The following is a 22,736-nucleotide window of genomic DNA, read 5'->3' as shown; positions in this document are numbered from 1 at the left end:
TAGCGAGATTCAACAGAGGGACGGACGGACATGTTAGATGGATTCAAAATATCACCAGTACCCAGTGAAACTTTCAAACTTTGTCACTCTGAAAACCGGACACCTCTCAAAAATGGACAGTTCTCATAAGACGTTTGCCCCTAATTATACAATTATTTTTCGAGCTTTATGGACAGATATAGATTAAGAAACATGGTTAATAGAGCCATTGAAAAGAAAACGCCAGATACAAATCTATACACTCCAGGACTGTACATGTTTCGGTTCGGGCGAATGAACCTTTCCACAGCCTTTAGTATAGATCTGGCTGGGAGAGATAACTCAATTTTGGGCCTTTATGCTAACTCCTTATGGAGAAAACATTTGGGAATTTTTCTCTTACGTTTGCTATATCAACACATTAAAAATAACCTCTCATGAGTGGACACCTCCCAAATGTGGACAAAATTTACGCCACCTTGGGTGTCCACTTTTGAGATGTTTCACCGTGTATACAATATATGGGGTCCGAGATCAGTATTTCGATGTGTTGCAAATGGAATGACAAAGTTATTATTTATTTCCCCAATCCTATAAAGGAGGATATAAATTTGGACCGATATAATCCAAAATGGATTCAGGTCTTTGTGGATTTAAAATGTCTCCAAATTTCCAATTTCAAGCTAATCGGATTAAAATTAAAAAGAAAAGTCAAAATCGGGAGATCGGTTTACCTGGGAGCTATACCAAAACATGGACCGATATACACTATATTCAGCACACCTATTTGTGTACTTAAATTCACCTCTAGGTTTCCAAATTTAGGCAAATCGGAAAAAAAATGCGATGCCTAGATGATCAAGACCACAAATCGGGATTTCGGTTTAAAAGGAGGGGGGCTAATTCAAAACCTTGATCGATATAGCCCATCTTCAAACTTAACTTGCTTACAGGCAAAATACAAAGCTGTGCCAAAGAGCAGCAAGAGCATTGCGAAAGCTATCAATGTATCCAGAAAATGTCACAATTTGGTGAGGTTTATGGGCTGGTGCCATCATTGGACCGTACTTTTTTTTTTGTCCAAATTAGAAGAGCTTCACTTGCCTGGCATGTGGTTTCATTTTTTCCTACGTTCGGAACAGGTCAATGTCCTACATCATACGATTCAACGCCTTTAGCCTTGTTTTGGGCTACGTTAAACCTCATATCTATACAGACAAGCCCGCATTGGAGTGTTACCGGACGAAATGTTTTGGAATCCGTGTAGTTTTGGAATCCGTATATGGCTTTGCGGCTTGGATTCGCCAAGAAAATAAATAAATGTTACGAAGAATATGACAAACTTGGCTAAACGGATGGACCATTTGAGCCGCAGTCGCCATAAGCATTTACATGACATTATCTTCAAACTCTAAATTATATGAACGGTATTATCGATTCAAATAAAAACAGAGAGTAGGAAATACATATACGGTATGAAATTTATTTTCTCTGCGAAGAAAACAAATGTCAACCGTATAGATGTCGCAAAATTATCGCAGCGTTTTTATACCCTCCATCATAGGATAGAATCTGAGTCGATCTAAGCATGTCAGTCCGTCCGTCCGTCTGTTGAAATCACGCTAACTTCCGAACGAAACAAGCTATCGACTTGAAACTTGGCACAAGTAGTTGTTATCGATGTAGGTCGGATGGTCTTGAAAATGGGCCATATCGCTCCACTTTTACGTACAGCCCCCATATAAAGGGACCCTCAGATTTAGCTTGTGGAGCCTCTAACAGAAACATATTTCATCTGATCCGGCTGAAATTTGGTACATGGTGTTGGTATATGGTCTCTAACAACCATGCAAAAATTGGTCCACATCGGTCCATAATTATATATAGCCCCCATATAAACCGATCCCCAGATTTGGGTTGCGGAGCCTCAAAGAGAAGCAAATTTCATCCGATCCGGCTGAAATTTGGTACATGATATTGGTATATGGTCTCTAACAACCATGCAAAAATTGGTCCACATCGGTTCATAATTATTTATAGCCCCCATATAAAGCGATCCCCAGATTTGGATTGCGAAGTCTCCAAGAGAAGCAAATTTCATCCAATCCGGTTGTAATTTGGAACATGGTGTTAGTATATAATCTTTAACAATCGTGCCAGAATTGGTCCGTATCGGTCCATAATTATATATAGCCCCCATATAAACCGATCCCCAGATTTGGCTTGCGGAGCCTAAAAGAGAAGAAAATTTCATCCGATCCGGCTGAAATTTGGTACATGGTGTTAGTATATGGTCTCTAACAACCATGCAAAAATTGGTCCACATCGGTCCATAATTATATATAGCCCCCATATAAACCGATCCCCAGATTTGGGTTGCGGAGCCTCAAAGAGAAGCAAGTTTCATCCGATCCGGCTGAAATTTGGTACATGATATTGGTATATGGTCTCTAACAACCATGCAAAAATTGGTCCACATCGGTTCATAATTATTTATAGCCCCCATATAAAGCGATCCCCAGATTTGGCTTGCGAAGTCTCCAAGAGAAGCAAATTTCATCCAATCCGGTTGTAATTTGGAACATGGTGTTAGTATATGATCTTGAACAAGCGTGCCAGAATTGGTCCGTATCGGTCCATAATTATATATAGCCCTCATATAAAACGTTCTCCAGATTTGACCTCCGGAGCCTCTTGGAGGAGCAAAATTCATCCGATCCGGTTCAAATTAGGAACGTGGTGTTAGTATATGGTCGCTAACAACCATACCAAAATTGGTCCAATCACACAAAAATTGGTTCATATCGGTTCATAATCATGGTTGCCACTCGAGCCAAAAATAGTCTACCAAAATTGTATTTCTATAGAAAATTTTGTCAAAATTTTATTTCTACAGAAAATTTTGTCAAAATTTTATTTCTAGAGAAAATTTTGTTACAATTTTATTCGGTTCATAATAAAATTTTCGTCATTGTCAAAATTTTATTTCTATAGAAAATTTTGTTCAAATTTTATTCGGTTCATAATCATGGTTGCCACTCGATCCAAAAATAATCTACCAAGATTTTATTTCTGTAGAAATTTTTGTCAAAATTTTCTTTCTATAGAAAATTTTGTCAAAATTTTTATTTCTATAGAAAATTTTGTGAAAATTTTATTTCTATAGAAAATTTTGTTAAAATTTTATTTCTGTAGAAAATTTGGTCAAAATTTTATGTCTACTTTGTCAAACTGAATTATATACGTATTGGATCGATCTTTTTTGATTTAATATATACCACGTATGGACTTACATACAATTTAGAAGATGGTGTTAGGAGGTTTTAAGATACCTTGCCATCGGCAAGCGTTACCCCAACTTAAGTAATTCGTTTAGAAGAAGTTTCTACGCAATCCATGATGGAGGGTACATAAGCTTCGGCCTGGCCGAACTTACGGCCGTATATACTTGTTGTATTATCGACTTTGCGTTCGAAGCGCTGTTTTGACAAGTTGTTTATAGAAGCATAGTAAGTTATAATTTCAAATTGCATGCCAAAAATAGTATATAATGAAAACATTCATAAAAAAGAACAAATTAGATTATAAATAATATTTTCCTTAATTTTCGTAAAGCCGGGAGAAGAACTGGATGAAGCCGACGCAAACTGTATGATATTTGAGAGAAATGTCGAAAAAAACTACATGACATTGGAAAAATTTATTTTATCTTTCCTTATGACACCTACAGTCATTTTTCTGAATTTAATGTGTTTTTATAGCTTTTAAAAAATCACCCTTTATATACGTTATATAGTCGGGTATTCATATTTTGATGTGTTACACACAAATTTATTATAGCCCGCATCAACCCCTTTCTCAAATTGGTGGTAAATCTAAGGTTACTCATATTTTGGATACCATTAAAGGAGTGTGGCAACTACATTTCATTCAGGCGAGCACATTTCGATATCCAGACACAATCACAATTACATTTTTAGGGATACACGTAGGACTGTATGAGTGAGAGTCATGCTCAAAGCATGATATACGTACGTCATGCAAAAAAAAAAAAAACACTGACTGTTATTGTGGTTCTTTCGACTTTGTTTCATACTTTGTGTGGAGTTCAATGAGAGGGTCAATAACTGGCCGAGTTTTTTGCACTCAGTCGTCATAATATAATGATGACGATGGTGGAGCTAAGCACAGATAAGGAGAAAGAAAAAGACAGAACACAAAAAGGCCAACGCATTAGATTGGATTTATTATATCAAATCTTAAGGAATTTGATTTTGGAAAAAATTAAATTCAACATTCTTCAAACCTGCGATATATTTTCATAAAGCTTTTTGTATAAAAACCATCTAAAATTACATTAAATAATTTTATTTAGTATATAAATAAGCTGGTTTATATATAAGTCATTGACCATATTGCATAATATAATCCAATTCGAATCTGGCGTCAAATGATTAAGCCAAAGGCATGACGTATCTTACTGTGAATTATGAGTCGGGTAATGCCCGCTAAATTACAACAAACATTTTGACAACATTTTCTATAGAAATAAAATTTTGACAAAATTTTCTATAAAACAAAGTTTCGATAGAAATAAAATTTTGACAAAATTTTCTATAAAACTAAAATTCTGACAAAATTTTCTATAGAAATAAAATTTTACCAATGTTTTCTATAGAAATAAAATTTTGCCAAATGTTTCTATAGAAAAGAACTTTTTCTACAGAGATTAAATTTTGACAAAATTTGCTATATAAATAAAATCTTGAAAAAAAATTTCTTTAGAAATAAAATTTTGACAAAATTTTCTATAAAAATAAAATTTTGACAAAATTTGCTATAGAAATAAAATCTTGACAAAATTTTCTTTGGAAATAAAATTTTGACAAAATTTCGTATAAAAATAAAATTTTGACAAAATTTGCTATAGAAAAAAAATCTTGACAAAATTTTCTTTAGAAATACAATTTTGACAAAATTGTCTATAAAAATAAAAATTTGACAAAATTTTCTGTGGAAATAAATTTTTTAAAAATTTTTATAGAAATACAATTTTGACAAACTTTTCGAATGAAATAAAATTTTGACAAGATTATCTATAGAAATAAAATATTGGCAAATTTTTCTATGGAGATAAAATTTTGACAAAATTTTCTATAGAAATAAAATGTTGACAAAAATTTCTATAGGAATAGAATTTTGACAAAGTTATCTATAGAACTACAATTTTGACAAAATGTTCTATAGAAATAAAATTACGTCAAAATTTTCTAAATAAATGAAAATTTGACAAAAATTTCTATAGGAATAAAATTTTGACAAATTTATCTATAGAACTAAAATTTTGACAAAATGTTCTATAGAAATAAAATTTTATCAAAATTTTCTAAAGAAATGAAAATTTGACAAAATTTTCTACAGAAGTTAGATTTTAACAAAATTTTCTGTAGAAATAAAATTTTGACAAAATTTTGTATAGAAATAAAATTTTGACGAAATTTTCTATAGAAATAAAATTTTGACAAAATTTTCTAAGAAATAAAATTTTGCCAAATTTTTCTATAGAAAAGAAATTTTAACAAATTTTTCTACAGAGATTAAATTTTGACAAATTTTTCTATAGAAAAGAAATTTTAACAAATTTTTCTACAGAGATTAAATTTTGACAAAATTTTCTATAAAAATAAAATTTTGACAAAATTTGCTATAGAAATAAAATCTTGACAAAATTTTCTTTAGAAATACAATTTTGACAAAATTTTCTATAAAAATAAAATTTTGACAAAATTTTTTATAGAAAATAAATTTTAACAAATTTTTCTACAGAGATTAAATTCTGACAAAATTTGAAATAGAAATAAAATCTTGACAAAATTTTCTTTAGAAATAAAATCTTGACAAAATTTTCTTTAGAAATACAATTTTGTCAAAATTTTCTATAAAAATAAAATCTTGACAAAATTTTCTTTAGGAATACAATTTTGACAAAATTTTCTATAAAAATAAAATTTTGACAAAATTTGCTATAGAAATAAAATCTTGACAACATTTTCTTTAGAAATACAATTTTGACAAAATTTTCTATAAAAAAAAAATATATACAAAATTTGCTATAGAAATAAAATCTTGACAAAATTTTCTTTAGAAATAAAACTTTGACAAAATTGTCTATAAAAATAAAATTTTGACAAAATTTTCTGTGGAAATAAATTTTTTAAAAATTTTTATAGAAATAAAATTTTGACAAACATTTCTAATGAAATAAAATGTTGACTAGATTTTCTATAGAAATAAAATATTAGCAAATTTTTCCAGAGAGATAAAATTTTGACAAAATTTTCTATAGAAATAAAATTTTGACAGAAATTTCTATAGGCATAAAATTTTGACAAAATGTTCTATAGAAATAAAATTACGTCAAAATTTTCTAAAGAAATGAAAATTTGACAAAATTTTCTACAGAAGCTAAATTTTAACAAAATTTTCTATAGAAATAAAATTTTGACAAAATTTTGTATAGAAATAAAATTTTGACGAAATTTTCTATAGAAATAAAATTTTGACAAAATTTTCTATAGAAATTTTGCCAAATTTTTCTATAGAAAAGAAATTTTAACAAATTTTTCTACAGAGATTAAATTTTGACAAATTTTTCTATAGAAAAGAAATTTTAACAAATTTTTCTATAGAAAAGAAATTTTAACAAATTTTTCTACAGAGATTAAATTTTGACAAAATTTGCCATAGAAATAAAATCTTGACAAAATTTTCTTTAGAAATACAATTTTGACAAAATTTTCTATAAAAATAAAATTTTGACAAAATTTTCTATAGAAATAAAATTTTGATAAATTTTTCTATAGAAAAGAAATTTTAACAAATTTTTCTACAGAGATTAAATTTTGACAAAATTTGCCATAGAAATAAAATCTTGACAAAATTTTCTTTAGAAATACAATTTTGACAAAATTTTCTATAAAAATAAAATTTTGACAAAATTTTCTATAAAAATAAAATTTTGACAAAATTTGCTATAGAAATAAAATCTTGACAAAATTTTCGTTAGAAATACAATTTTGACAAAATTTTCTATAAAAATAAAATTTTGACAAAAATTGCTATAGAAATAAAATCTTGACAAATTTTTCTTTAGAAATAAAATTTTGACAAAATGGTCTATAAAAATAAAATTTTGACAAAATTTTCTATAGAAACAAAAGTTTTGACAAAATTTTCTATAGAAATAAAATTTTGACAAATTTTTCTATAGAAATAAAATTTTCACAAAATTTTTATAGAAATAAAATTTTGACAAAATTTTCTATAGAAACAAAAGTTTTGACAAAATTTTCTATAGAAATAAAATTTTGATAAAATTTTCTATAGAAATAAAATTTTGTCAAAATTTTCTTAAGAAATAAAATTTTGACAAAAATTTCTATAGGAATAAAATTTTGACAAATTTATCTGTAGAACTAAAATTTTGACAAAATGTTCTATAGAATTAAAATTTTGTCAACTTTTTCTAAAGAAATGAAAATTTGACAAAATTTTCTACAGAAGCTAAATTTTAACACAATTTTCAACAGAAATAAAATTTTGACGAAATTTTCTATAGAAATAAAATTTTGACAAAGTTTTCTATATAAATAAAATTTTGACAATTTTTTCTATAGAAATAAAATGTTCACAAAATCTTCTATAGAAATAAAATCTTGACAAAATTTTCTTTAGAAACAAAATTTTGACAAAATTTTCTATAAAAATAAAATGTTGACAAAATTTTCTATAGAAATAAAATTTTAACAAAATTTCCTATTGAAATAAAGTTTTGACAATATTTTATATAGAAATAAGATTTTAACAAAATTTTGACAAATTTTTCTACAGATGCAAAATTATATGTAGGTTAGGTTAGATAAGGTGGCAGCCCGATATATCAGGCCCACTTAGACTATTCGGTCCATTGTGATACCACATCGGTGAACTTCTCTCTTATCACTGAGTGCTGCCCGATTCCTTGTTAAGCTGAATGACATGGGACCTACTTTTTATAGCCGAGTCCGAACAGCGTTCCACATTGCAGTGAAACCACTTAAATAAGCTTTGAAACACTCAAAAATGAGGTGGGATAATCCACCGCTGAAAAACTTGTTCGTATTAGGTCTAAGCAGGAATCGAACCCACGACCTTGTGTATGCAAGGCGGGCATGCTAACCATTGCACCACGGTAGCTCCCATATAAAAGAAATAAAATTTCCACAAAATTCTCTATACAAATAATATTTTGATAAAATTTTCTACTGAAGTAAAATTTTGACAAAACTTTCTACAAACAGTGAAATTTTGACAAAATTCATTGAGCAATTAACCGAGATGGCCATTTAAATCTACGAGTCTATAAATAGTCCAAATGGCGTGACCAGATGGACCTAATGTCAATTTACCTATGAATTTGAATATTTTTCAAATTTTCCAAAACAATTAAGTATTTTTATTTTTTTCAAATCAATTCCTAATAATATCCAGTGATTTTATTAAATCATCTTATCATAGATGATTAAATGAATAATCAATAAGTGGACACAGCCCACCGGACCCTTTCTAGTTTTAATTACAAAACATTTTAATACTATTACTACAACCATCTCCGTATTGTAGTGGTAGTATAGACGCAAAAATAAAAGAAAACATAAATAAAAAATTAAAAAAGAAAAAAAAAATCATATCACTTGCAACATTTTTGTTTCCTCCATTTATGACAGAATTCTGAAAAGTTCAATGTGCTCAAAATCAAAACAGAGAACGTATTTTATTTTGTCTTGCATTTTTTATAAAGAGTATTGAAAAAGACATGAGAGAATGATTCTCATGGGAATGTACATAATAAGAGAGTCTGTAATGAGATTAAGAGAATGACTACCGTGGAAACATATGTTATAGGGTTGTCGTTATGAGAGCTTTTGGAAAGGATTTGTGTATTGAGCTTCGCATCGGCTTTTTAGGGCTATCTAGACTTAAATCTAGGCCATTTAAACTTAAAATTAACGAATTTGCATTATCTATTTACTTCAAATACTTGTTGGGTATAGGATGAGGGGTTAACACGACAAAGTCAGTCTTTGTCGTGTTAACGCATCAAAATATTCGCCTAAGACCCCATAAAATATATAAATTCTTGGTGAAATTCTAAGAAGATCTATTATTGTTTACAAGCTTACAAAAACATTTTGATCTATTGCATTCAGAAATATAGATATTCATGATAATGTTCAAGCGAAATATTTATCAATTTTCCTACGATACAGTTTTTTATACACATTTTTGCAAAATTGTATTCCTATACAATTTTTTGCAAAATTTTATTTCTATAGAATTTTTTGCAAAGTTTTATTTCTATAGAAAATTTTTGCAAAATTTTATTCGTATAGAAAATTTTTGCAAAATTAGATAAAATATTGCAAAATTTTATTTCTATAGAAAATGTTATTCAAATTTTTTTCTAAAGAATTTTTTTCTACTAAATATTATTATACCCTGCGCCACACTGTGGAACAGGGTATTATAAGTTAGTGCATATGTTTGTAACACCCAGAAGAAGACGAGATAGGCACATGGTGACTTTGGCAATAATGCTCAGGGTGGGTCCCTGAGTCGATATAACCATGTCCGTCTGTCCGTCCGTCCGTCCGTACGTCTGTCTGTGAACACATTTTTGTGATCAAAGTCTAGGTCGCAATTTAAGTCCAATCGCCTTCAAATTAGGTACATGTTCCTAATTTGGGTCAGAATAGAACCCTATTGATTTTGGAAGAAATCGGTTTAGATTTAGATATATCTCCCATATATATCTTTCGCCCGATATTGACTTATATGGTCCCAGAAGCCAGATTTTTGGCCGAATTTGGTTGAAATTTGGCACTAGGAGTACAATTAGTAGTATAGTCAAGTGTGTAAAATTTGATTGAAATCGATTCAGATTTAGATATAGCTCCCATATATATCTTTCGCCCGATATGCACTTATATGGACCCAGAAGCCTGAGTTTTATCCCGATTAGCTTGAAATTTTGCACAAGGAGTACAATTGGTAGTATAGTCATGTGTGCCAAATTTGATTGAAATCGATTCAGATTTAGATATAGCTCCCATATATATCTTTCGCCCGATATGCACTTATATGGACCCAGAAGCCAAAGTTTTATCCCGATTAGCTTGAAATTTTGCACAATTAGTACAATTGGTAGTATAGTCATGTGTGCTAAATTTGATTGAAATCGGTTTAGATTAAGATATAGCTTCCATATATATTTTTCGCCCGATATCGATTTATATGGCCCCAGAAGCCAGAGTTTTGGCCCAACTTGGTTGAAATTTTGCACTAGGAGTACAATTAGTTATATAGTCATGTGTGCCAAATTTGATTGAAATCGGTTCAGATTTAGATATAGCTCTCATATATATGTTTTTCTGATTTCGACAAAAATGGTCAAAATACAACATTTTCCTTGTTAAATCGCCATAGCTTAGTCGAAAAGTTGTAAAAATTACTCTAATTTTCCTAAACTTCTAATACATATATATCGAGCGATAAATCATAAATAAACTTTTGTGAAGTTTCCTTAAAATTGCTTCAGATTTAAATGTTTCCCATATTTTTTTACTAAAATTGTGTTCCACCCTAGTGCATTAGCCAACTTAAATTTTGAGTCTATAGATTTTGTAAAAGTCTATCAAATTCTGTCCAAATCGAATGTATGTATTTGGGACAAACCTTTATATATAGCACCCAACACATTTGACGGATGTGATATGGTATCGAAAACTTAGATCTACAAAGTGGTGCAGGGTATAATATAGTCGGCCCCGCCCGACTTTAGACTTTCCTTAATTGTTTCTATAGAATTTTTTTTTATTTCTGTAGAAAATTTTTGCAAAATTTTATATCTATAGCAAATCAATGCACAATTTTATTTCTATAGAAATTTTTTGTTAAAGTTTAATTCTGTTGAAAAGTTTTCCTACATTTTATTTCTATAGAAAATGTTTGCAAAAAATTTATTTCTACGAAAAGTTTTTGCAAAATTTATTTCTATAGAAAACTTGTTCGAAATTATATCTCTATAGAAAATTTTTGCCAAATTTTATTTCTATAGAAAATTTTTCTGTAGAAAATTTTTGCAAACATATTCTATAGAATATGTTTGCAAAATTGACTTTTTACAGGAAATGTTTGGAAAATTTTATTACTATAGAAAACAAGCTATCGACTTCAAACTTGGCATAAGTAGTTATTATTGATGTAGGTCGGATGGTATTGAAAATGAGCCATATCGGCCCATTTTTCTATGGCTTGCAGAACCTATAAGAATAGCATATTTCATCCGATCCGGTTGGACCTTGTTACGTAGTGTTAGTATATGGTCTCTAATAACCATGCAAAAATTTGTTCATATCGGTCCATAATTATATATAGTCCCCATATAAACCGATTCCCAGATTTGACCTCCGGAGCCTCTTAGAGGAGCTAAATTCATCCGCTCCGGTTGAAATTTGGTACGTGGTGTTAGTATGTGGTCTCTAAGAAACACGCAAGAATTGGTCCATATCGGTCCATAATTATATATAGCCCCCATATAAATCGATCCCCAGATTTGACCTCCGGAGCCGCTAATAACCATGCCAAAATTGGTCCATATCGGTCTATAGTTATATATAGCCGATCCCCAATCACACAAAAATTGGTCCATATCGGTTTATAATCATGGTTGCCACTCGACCCAAACATAATCTACCAAAATTTTATTTCTATAGAAAATTTTGTCAAAATTTTTTTTCTATAGAAAATTTTGTCAAAATTTTATTTCTATAGAAAATTTTGTCAAAATGTTATTTCTATAGAAAAATTTGTCAAAATGTTATTTCTATAGAAAATGTTGTCCAAATTTTATTTCTATAGAAAATTTTGTCAAGATGTTATTTCTATAGAAAATTTTGTCAATCAGTAGAAGTTTCTACGCAATCCATGGTGGAGGATACATAAGCTTCGGCCTGGCTGAACTTACGGCCGTATATACTTGTTTTTTTTTTAAGTGTTATTTCTAAAGATTTTTTTTTGCAAAATTTTATTTCTACACTCAAAAAAAGTGAACCCTATATTTCACTAAAGCCGATTTAACTCTCTTTTAGTTCATGGAATTATTACAGTTTAAGAAAAGTTTCCATGATTTTAATATTTTGTTGCGTACGTTAGTTAAAGTAACTAAAACAGAGGAAACAATTATACACAAATGAAGAATAACGATTAACTAAAATCGTGTGTCCCACAAATTAGTTCAGAATTTCTTAAAATTTGTAGATTTTACCAATAATGCGGACATCTAGAACTTCGTATGTCACTAAAGACATTCTTGCAATTTTGAACCCCAATTTTTTCCTTCAAACTACAAAATCTTCTTTAACAAGTGAAAAAAATTATTTATGTCTCATAAATTTTCTTGAATTTGTCGAAAAATATTTACTTATTTTAATGACATCGCCGTGATGCCAGGGTTTTGTAATATTGTTTAGTTAAAATTTTATAACAATATAAAAAATTTTCTAAAATTAACCAACAGTTTTCTTCCTAGTGGGTTCACTGTTATTTCAGTGTATAGAAAATTTTTGCAAAATTTTATTTTTAAATAAAATGTATGTAAATTTTTATTTTTATAGAAAATTTTTGCAAAAGATTCTTTCTACAGAAAATATTTGCAAATTTTATTTCTATATAAATTTTTTCCAAAATTTATTTCTCTAGAAAATTTTTGCAAAATTTTATTTCTAACGAAAATGCAATGGTGTGGAATTTAATTTCTATAGAAAATTTTTGGAAAATGTTATTTCTGTAAAACAAAAAATGCAAAACTTTATTTCTATAGAAAATTAAAGTACCTAACGGTTGTTACAAGAGTTCAAAATATCTACTAAATTTTGCGAAAATTCTGTTAAAATATAGAAAATGAAAACAGAAATTCTTAATTTTAGGCTTTTGATCCAATTTTGTTCTGTTAATATGGAGAAAAAAATTTCTTACGAAGAAAACTAAGATTTTTTATGATACACTCAAAAAAAAGTGAACTCACTATTTCACTAAAGCCAATTTAACTTTATTTTAGTTCATGAAATTATTTTATTTGGAGAAAGTTTCATTTACTCTATAATTTTTTGCTTACGTTAGTAAATGAACTAAAAGACGGGAAAAAATTATACACAAATTTACTAAATTCGTATTTATCATAAAATAGTTCATTATTTCTTCAAATTTGTAAATTTTACTACAAAAGCGTCCATCATGAACTTCGTATGTCACTAAAGACATTCTTGCAATTTTGAACTCCAATTTTTTTCTTCAAACTACAAAATTTTCTTTAACAAGTGAAAAAAAAATATTTATGTCTAACAAATTTTCTTGAACTTGTCGAAAACAGTTTACTTATTTTTGTGATTTCGGCGTGATGCCAGCGCTTGTTATACTGTTTAGTTAAAAATTTCTAAAAATATTCAAAATTTTCTAAAATTAATCAAAAGTTTTCTCCCTAGTGGGTTCACTGTTTTTTCAGTGTAGTCACTTAAATTTTCAATAATTCTAAAGCGTCCTCAGAACAGAAACCTCTTCCTCGGAAGATAGTTTTTATTCGATATATTGTGGAGTTACTAACTAAATACAAATGGAATAATCTATATTTTCCTGATTTCTCCGTAATGAAATTTGTCAAACAGAAGAGGAACATTTTCGTTGGTGGGGGACTTTTGAAAAAATCTACCAAAACACCAAGAATTCTACTAATCTAGCAAACAGCGAAATATCTACCAATTTTGTCAAGATTCTGCGAACTATGAAACCCGTGCAAACTTTTACCATTTCATTCTTTTTTTCGTCATCCTCAAAAATTGGAGGATATTTGTCATGTTATTTAAATCAAAATACTGTGTTGGCAATCCTCAGGTATAATTGATGTGGTTGGCAACTTCATTCATATGGGTATTTTGCTACACGAGGTTTGTGGCTAGAGTACGCTGTAGCGAAGACATTATCCAACAATAACGGTATTTCATTACGATAGCTAGTTATCGTCCAGATATCGTTATCGTTTCTCATATGTTATATTTCTATAACATGCGAGAAAATTATTCAAGGCGTAAACCCAAATAAAATTAGGACTTTTTCCCTTAAGGTGAATATTAAGTTTGAGGATTTGGCTTGAGGAGCCTATAAGAGAAGCAAATTTCATCCGATCCGGCTGAAATTTGGTAAATGGTGTAAGTATATGGTCTTTAACAACTATGCAAAAATTGGTCACATCGGTCTATAATTATATATAGCCCCCATATAAACCGATCCACCGATTTGGCTTGCGGAGCCTCTAAGAAAAGCAAATTTCATCCGATACGGCAGCAATTTGGTACAAGGTGTTAGTATATGGTCTCTAACAACCATGCAAAAATTGATCCACATTGGTCCATAATTATATGTAGCCCTCTTCTCTAGATTTGACCTTCGGAGCCTCTTGGAGGAGCAAAATTCATCCGATTCGGTTGAAATTTGGTACATGGTGTTAGTATATGGTCTCTAACGACCATGCAGGAATTGGTCCATACCGGTCTTAATTATATATAACCCCCCATTTAAACCGATCCCCAGATTTGACCTCTGGAGCTCTTGGAGGAGGCAAATTCATCCGATTCGGTTGAAATTTGGTACGTGGTGAAATTTGGTACATTGCGCTAGTATATGGCCGCTAACAACCATACCAACAACCATGGTCCATATCGGTCTATACACGGATGAAGAAGACTGTTTTTCATATGTTTGGCTATAAACATTATATGTTTGGAACACAAATTTTTAAACACAATATTTTTGAGTGCAAGCATATAATGTTCATAAACTAGCATAACATGTTTGGGTCATATATGTTAATATGTTAGAACATATTATGTTTGGGACATAAAATGTTTTTAAATATAATATGCTTGGATGCAAACATATATTAATTTAGAAATAGCCTATAAACATATATGTGTTTAGTAGCTTGGAGCGCTATTTAACAGGGAGCGATATTGAATTAAGTTGGTGGTTGTTGCTTGTTATTACAAAATTAACATTTTATTTTTCCTTGGGCAATTGATCAGCTACTTCTTTGATCCTTACAAACTGTGTGGTCCGCTGTTCGAATCCCCGTCCGGCAAAAGGTAAAATTAAAATAAAAAAATCATACAATTGAATAATTTCTTCTACAATGTTTGTATTACAGAAAAAGGTGCTAAGAACTAAAAAATCTCGTGGAAGTGAGAAAGATGTGGGGGAATATACAATTGGGCAGAAACAAAATTTTGAGCATTCAGGTCGAAAACCTATGTTGTTAGCACCTATATTACCTGTTTATTTTCATAATTCATTATGATTGTAAATATATAAATAAATAAATAAAATTTTGAGCACAATATTGTTTGGGAGATTTTTTTTAAGCATATAATATTTTTGGGTGCAAAATGCTTCCAAACATATTATATGTTCACATAATAACATATTGTTTTTTGGAAGACAACATTATTGAATTTGGATGCAAAAATACAAAATGTTTGGAACTTAGACTACCCAAACATATATTGTTTAGACCAATATGCTTTCAAACATATTATATATTGGAAGAGATCAAACATATAAATGTTTGGGCAATACCCAAAAATATATATGCTTGAAGCAAAATATGTTTGGGAGTATATGTTACAGAAGCGATTTTTTGTGAGCGTGTAGTTATGTATAACCGATCCCCAAAAATAATCTACCAAAATTTTATTTGTTGTTTTAATTAGTTGACCTTTAAACTTTTAATTATATTTGCTTAGTTCGGCTTGAGGTCATGTGAATAAAAACAGATGTTGTTGTTTTTTGAGTTGTATTTTTATATTTAAAATTTTCCAATATTTCGAGACATCTCCGATGCTCGTCTTCAGGGAAATTACTTTAAACAAAAAGAAAAAAAAACATTTAACACATTAACAAAAAAATATATCATTACATGAAAAACACAGATAATTACATTTAAATTTAAAGAACAGTGAACTTCTTTACAAGGGAGTATATTTACAACTAAAAGCTAATCTGTCTTTCTATATTTTTGTACAATATTTCTATAAATATGTGCACAATGGTCCCTATCAGTCTTAAAATTCATTCGTCTTTCTGCAGGTACATTTATAATATGTAGCATCTCCAGAGTAAATCTCCTTTTATAATTGGTTTCTTGCGTCAAAATATCTACGTCCTTAAAGTTTGGTTTGTGTCCTGTTAAAGTGCAATGTGCTGCAAGTGCCGTCTTTTGCTCCAAGGGCTTATCAGTGGCTTTCTGATCAGATTTATGCCCTGAGAGTCTAGTTTTTAATTTGGTTTTCGTTGTACCAATATATACTTTTTGGCAAGTATCAGAGTCATTTCCATTGCATTTGATCTTATATACTACGTTTGACTTGTCTTCTTTCTTAATTTTGGATTTTGTCTTGCTGAAGAATTGATTTACTGTATTATGAGTCCTTTGTGCAATTTGAAATTTGTCCTTATTTAGCATGTTAGATGATTTGAATCTTTCCGAGAATTGGGGGACATATGTCAAGGGTTTATAAATTTTGGGTTCAATTTCGTCATGTTTGATATGTTGTTGTTCTTTTACATGTTGTATTAGGTCGTCAATCGTCTTATTCGGGAAATCATTTAATCGCAATATGGTCCTTATCTTATCTTCGTTGTCCTTATGAAATATTTTGTCGCTGATATCGTGTACTCTTCTTATAAAATTTGTAGCCGTATTCATTATAACTCGTCTAGGATGTTTGGAGTTGAAATTTATCAATCGTCCTGTGGCTGTTGGCTTTTGATACCAGTTAATTTTTATTCCATTTCTGTGCCTTAGAATTATGGTATCTAAGTATGGTAACTTGTTGTCCTCTTCTGTTTCCATCGTAAATTGAATTTGTCTATCGAAGGCGTTTAAAGCTGATAAAGTGGCCTGAACGTCATTTTTATTCAAAATACAGAACAGATCATCTACATATTTTGTCATTATTTTTGGTTTAATAGTCAATTTTTCCAATACTGAGTCCAAGAGTACTTCCATTACAATATCGGCGATAATAGGTGAAGCTGGTGATCCCATTGGCATTCCTTTACGTTGCTCATACACCTTGTCATCATATACAAAATATCTTGAGTCCTTTATACAAAAAGTTAACATTTCTATAAAAATATCCATCGGTATCTTCGTATAGTCCTTTATTTCGTCCCATTTTTCTTTTATAATCTTAATCGCCAAATTTACTGGAATGCTTGGAAAAAGAGATACTACGTCAAACGAGATCATTGTTTCATTGTCCTCAATCTTAATATTACTGGTTTTATTCTTAAATTCAATTGCGTCCTTTACATTATATTTAGAATCTTTCGTCAAATTTTTCAAAATATTTACAATATATTTTGATAGTTCATAAGAGGGGGAATTTATTGAAGAACATATCGGTCTTACAGGGACTCCTTCCTTATGTATCTTCGGAAGTCCATAAATTCGAGGGGCGTTAGCAGTTTTACATATCAATTTTAATTTTTCGTTGGTGTCAATGATGTTCATTCTGAATAATTTTTCCACCAGTTTGTTATTTTTGGTTTGTAGTGTTGATGTCGGATCTCTTTTTAAGCGTCTATATGTACAAATATCTCTTAAAATATTTTTCATCTTTATTTCATAATCGTCTTTATACATCGCTACGGTTTTTCCCCCTTTATCAGCAGTTAGAATAAGTAAATCTTTATTTTCCTTTAGATATTTCCGTGTCTCCCCCACTGTGTCAAGTATAAATTTCTCTTTCTTATTTGGTTTAGACTTTTGTATGTGGTCATCTATAAGAGAAGCTAAACGTACTCTCGCGTTCTCTTGTTCTTCTTTATTGTCTAATGTTTGTATGCACTCATCGCCTTCAGCTATAACATTGAACAACGGAAAGGAAGTTGTTGTTGTCGGAAGAGAAAACTTGGGTCGTAGAGAAAGCAGCCATTTAACATTAGTTGGTATGGTTTTATTTGTGAGGTTCTCAAACCAACTTGTTTTGTTGTTCATGCCAAGCTCTACTTGTTGTTGTTGTTTTAATGCGTTTAGTTTTTTAATGTGAGTAGTTTTAATTTTATAGTTGTGTGATATTCTGAGAGTATTTTCACTCTCAATGAATTTGTTGTAGTCATCCGTGCTCATGACTTTGCTTAGTTTATCTTTAGCATTAGAAATCATTATTGTATTTTTGTGTATTTGCATGTGTTTGTATTGTATGATGAGATTCAATACTTTAGTGTGAAAGTTATAGTTATGCTTTTCTAACTCTCGTTTGAATTTTGGCGGCAAGTTGTTAGTATTGAAGATGTTATAAGTATGTGTTGTTGTATTAGTGATGAGTTTTGGTATAATACCTGCTTGTTTGCATTTTATTAGAAAAGTGGTTGATGCCTTTAGGGATGCTGCTTGCCTGTTACTTTTGGAATATTGTTTGATTATATTTTTCGTTTCTGTGTTATGTTTAATGTTTTTGTAAAGTTTCATTTTGAAAATTATTGCGGTGTGCCTTCCGTGTATTTTGTTGTTTTAATTAGTTGACCTTTAAACTTTTAATTATATTTGCTTAGTTCGGCTTGAGGTCATGTGAATAAAAACAGATGTTGTTGTTTTTTGAGTTGTATTTTTATATTTAAAATTTTCCAATATTTCGAGACATCTCCGATGCTCGTCTTCAGGGAAATTACTTTAAACAAAAAGAAAAAAAAACATTTAACACATTAACAAAAAAATATATCATTACATGAAAAACACAGATAATTACATTTAAATTTAAAGAACAGTGAACTTCTTTACAAGGGAGTATATTTACAACTAAAAGCTAATCTGTCTTTCTATATTTTTGTACAATATTTCTATAAATATGTGCACAATGGTCCGTATCAGTCTTAAAATTCATTCGTCTTTCTGCAGGTACATTTATAATATGTAGCATCTCCAGAGTAAATCTCCTTTTATAATTGGTTTCTTGCGTCAAAATATCTACGTCCTTAAAGTTTGGTTTGTGTCCTGTTAAAGTGCAATGTGCTGCAAGTGCCGTCTTTTGCTCCAAGGGCTTATCAGTGGCTTTCTGATCAGATTTATGCCCTGAGAGTCTAGTCTAGTAGTTGTAAATATACTCCCTTGTAAAGAAGTTCACTGTTCTTTAAATTTAAATGTAATTATCTGTGTTTTTCATGTAATGATATATTTTTTTGTTAATGTGTTAAATGTTTTTTTTTTTCTTTTTGTTTAAAGTAATTTCCCTGAAGACGAGCATCGGAGATGTCTCGAAATATTGGAAAATTTTAAATATAAAAATACAACTCAAAAAACAACAACATCTGTTTTTATTCACATGACCTCAAGCCGAACTAAGCAAATATAATTAAAATTTTATTTCTATAGAAAATTTTGTCAAAATTTTATTGCTATAGAAAATTTTGTCAAAATTTTATTACTATAGAAAATTTTGTCAAAATTTTATTACTATAGAAAATTTTGTAAACATTTTATTACTATAGAAAATTTTGTCAAGATTTTATTTCTATAGAACATTTTGTCAAGATTTTATTTCTATAGAAAATTTTGTCAAAATTTTATTTCTTTTTTGGGATTATTTGTTTGGCTTAAGGTCATGGACTAATGAAAAATGCTGGTGTTAATGTTTTTCATTACTTTTTATTGAAATATTGCTATTCTCGGATATTTCGATACACCATCGGTGATCATCTTCAGCGAGATATTATCTATAAATTGTAATAATTTAAATATTTTACAATATTAACTTCAACAACGTTTTGAAACAAAAATATAACATTAATTATATTTACATTTTACAAAGTAATAGACTTTCTCCTTACAATGCTCATGTCTAACTGATTTATTATCTTAATTGTGTTTGCGATTTTGTATTAGATTTCTGCAAATCTGTGCACAGTGGTCTGTGTCGGCTTTGAAGTTCATGCGTTCCTCAGGGGGAGTATTTATTATATGTAGCATCTCCAATGTATATCTTCTCCTAGTATTCTCTTCCATCGTCAGTATTTCAACATTTTTGAAGTTTGGTATGTGTCCTGTGGTTTTGCAATGTGCTGCAAGTGCCGTTTTTTGTTCTAAGGGCTTGTCTTTCATCTTTTGATCGGATTTGTGGGCAGAAAGTCTTGTTTTTAATTGGGTTTTAGTGGTGCCAACATACACACAAAGAAATTTCACGAAAATTTTTCCAATTAAAATTTTAATTGAGTTTTAAAAAACATTCAATTAAAAATTTAATTGATTCAACAAATTTTTTAATTGAAACAAAAATCAATCACAAAAATAATAGTATCAATTAATTTTTTAATTGGATCAATTAACTTTTTAATTGACCTTCAATTAATTTTTTAATTGATACTATCATTTCGGTGATTGAAGACATTTCAATTAAAAATTAATTGGATCAATTAATTTCGTGATTGAATCAGAAAAAAATTTTTTTGTGTGTAAGCCATCGGACAACAATCCATTGTTTTCGTCCCCATCGCATTTTATTTTATATACTACATTTGATTTGTCTTCCATTTTTATCTTAGTCTTAGGTTTGGTGAAAAGGTCATATTGTTGTATATGTTTGATTTTTCAAATCTTCCGGAGAAGCCTGGGACATATGTCATCTTTTTGAAAACCATAGATGTGGCTTCCTGTTTGTCATCATTTGTATCTTTCTTATTTTTCACGTACTTTAGAAGATCGCTAATTGTCTTATTGGGGAGTCATTTTGTTGTAGAATCTGTCGTATTTTCTTCTCGTTAGCCTTATGAAATTTTACGTCGCTTATGTTTAAAACCCTGTTTATAAAATTTGTAGCAGTGTTGATCTTAATACGTCGAGGATGATTGGAGTGAAAGTTGATTAGTCTTCCCGATGCTGTGTTCTTTTGGTACCAGTTTAATCTTAGTTGATTATTGTGTCTTTGAACCACTGTGTCAAGATAAGGCAATTTTCCTTCGTTTTCACATTCCATTGTGAATTGAAGTTGTCGATTAAATGCGTTAAGAGTCGTCAATGTGTTGTCAATTTCGTCTTTGTCTATGATGCAAAATATGTCATCAACATATTTAGTCAGAAATCTTGGCTTTTTTGAGAGTTTATTCATTGCGTCGTCTAATAATTCCTCCATTATGATATCTGCGACTATGGGAGATATAGGAGATCCCATAGGCATTCCTTTTGTTTGTTCAAATATCTTATCGTTATATGTGAAATATCTGGAGTCCTTAATGCATAGTGTCACTATTTCTAAAAACAAATCCATTGGTATTTTGGCGAATTCTTGTATTATATCTTGTACAAAACTAAACAAAATTTTATTTCTATAGAAATTTTTGTCAAACTGAATTATATGTGTAATTGTTGTGTATTTAATAGGCCTTTTTTTGTTTTGTTTAACATATACCCCGTATGGACTAACTTACAATTGAGAAGACGGTGTTAAGAAGTTTTAAGATACCTTGCCATCGGCAAGTGTTACCGCAACCAAAGTAATTCGATTGTGGATGACAGTCTTTAGAACAAGTTTCTGTACAATCCATGGTAAAGGGTACATAACATTCGGCCTGGCCGAACTTACGGCCGTATATACTTATTTATTTTGTTCCTGTTGATTTTTAACTTCTCTCTTAGACGAATCCTTTTGTTTAACAATGGTGAATTCTACCTCAGTAAGGTTTTAATTAAAGAGAGTGAGAGCTATGAATTTCTAGGGAGAAATTTGTTTTTAAGAGCAAAAGATAGATAGATACAAGTCAAGTGAAGTACATACACTTAGATAAAATGAACACTGGAATTACGCCATTAAATATATGTATGTATAAAAAACAAATGAAAATACAAAAAAAAATTTACTTGCTTTTATTGATTGCTTATAAGCCTGTACATATGACGAATTTGTAAAAGAGATTATGTAATAAATCGAATATGATCAAATTACTGTTATAATTTTTTACCATAAGCACTTCTTTCTAATCTTGTTAATATAAATAAATAAAGCAGACAAACGATTGACCAAAAATTTCACTTTACTGCCAAATGATCGCAACACCGCTAAAACCAACTGGACTACGCGAGGGCAAGAATTAAACTGACTGTGTGGTTGTTGGGTTACAAAATAAAACCTGTTGAGCATGAGAGAAATCCGAATACTCACCACACTATTCACTCAATCATAATGGAAACGGAAACTCAATCAGCTTTAGTTAGCGAGCAAGAGAGATTCGCTCCCATATTTCATAGATGATAAAGTCAGTAGTATTTGATTGGAGTAAAATAAAGGTAATTGAAAATAATTCTCATTCCCTAGGGTTCCATTCAGTTTTAAACTGTAACCAAACTAGAACAAAAACGTAATACTTAATGCTTATCTCTTTCGAGCAAAGAACAGGGAAATGGAAACTCACTCAAACACGAGAGAGAGCACAAAAGGCGAATTATCTCTCAGTAATGCGAATTTAGTTATTTGATAAATAGATCTAGCTATTTTTGATACTGAGTTCCTAGAAAATTTCTGAAATTGCTATTGGCTTGAAATCTATTCATTTTTGATTTGAATTCTGATATTTTTGCAATGGTTTTTGTTTTGATTTCAGCTTAAAGCCTTGCGCTG

At 29.9% G+C, this 22,736-nt stretch overlaps 1 protein-coding gene across 1 annotated transcript; it reads right to left on the bottom strand.

Annotated features, from left to right (window-relative positions):
- Window positions 1-1,367: 1,367 nt before the first annotated feature.
- On the bottom strand, window positions 1,368-18,601 carry LOC142230835 (uncharacterized). The gene is made up of 5 exons (XM_075301460.1): window positions 18,226-18,601; window positions 17,138-18,135; window positions 16,802-17,026; window positions 4,043-4,160; window positions 1,368-1,390 (listed from the first exon to the last, which is right to left on the bottom strand). The coding sequence occupies exons 1-5, from the start codon at window positions 18,599-18,601 to the stop codon at window positions 1,368-1,370; spliced, it is 1,740 nt and encodes a 579-aa protein (XP_075157575.1).
- Window positions 18,602-22,736: the final 4,135 nt, after the last annotated feature.

Source organism: Haematobia irritans, chromosome 3 (genome assembly GCF_050003625.1).
Source record: "Haematobia irritans isolate KBUSLIRL chromosome 3, ASM5000362v1, whole genome shotgun sequence".
NCBI classification, from domain to species: Eukaryota; Metazoa; Arthropoda; class Insecta; order Diptera; family Muscidae; genus Haematobia; species Haematobia irritans.
Note: the sequence above shows the minus strand (reverse complement) of the source record. Positions and strands in the feature narration are given on the sequence as shown.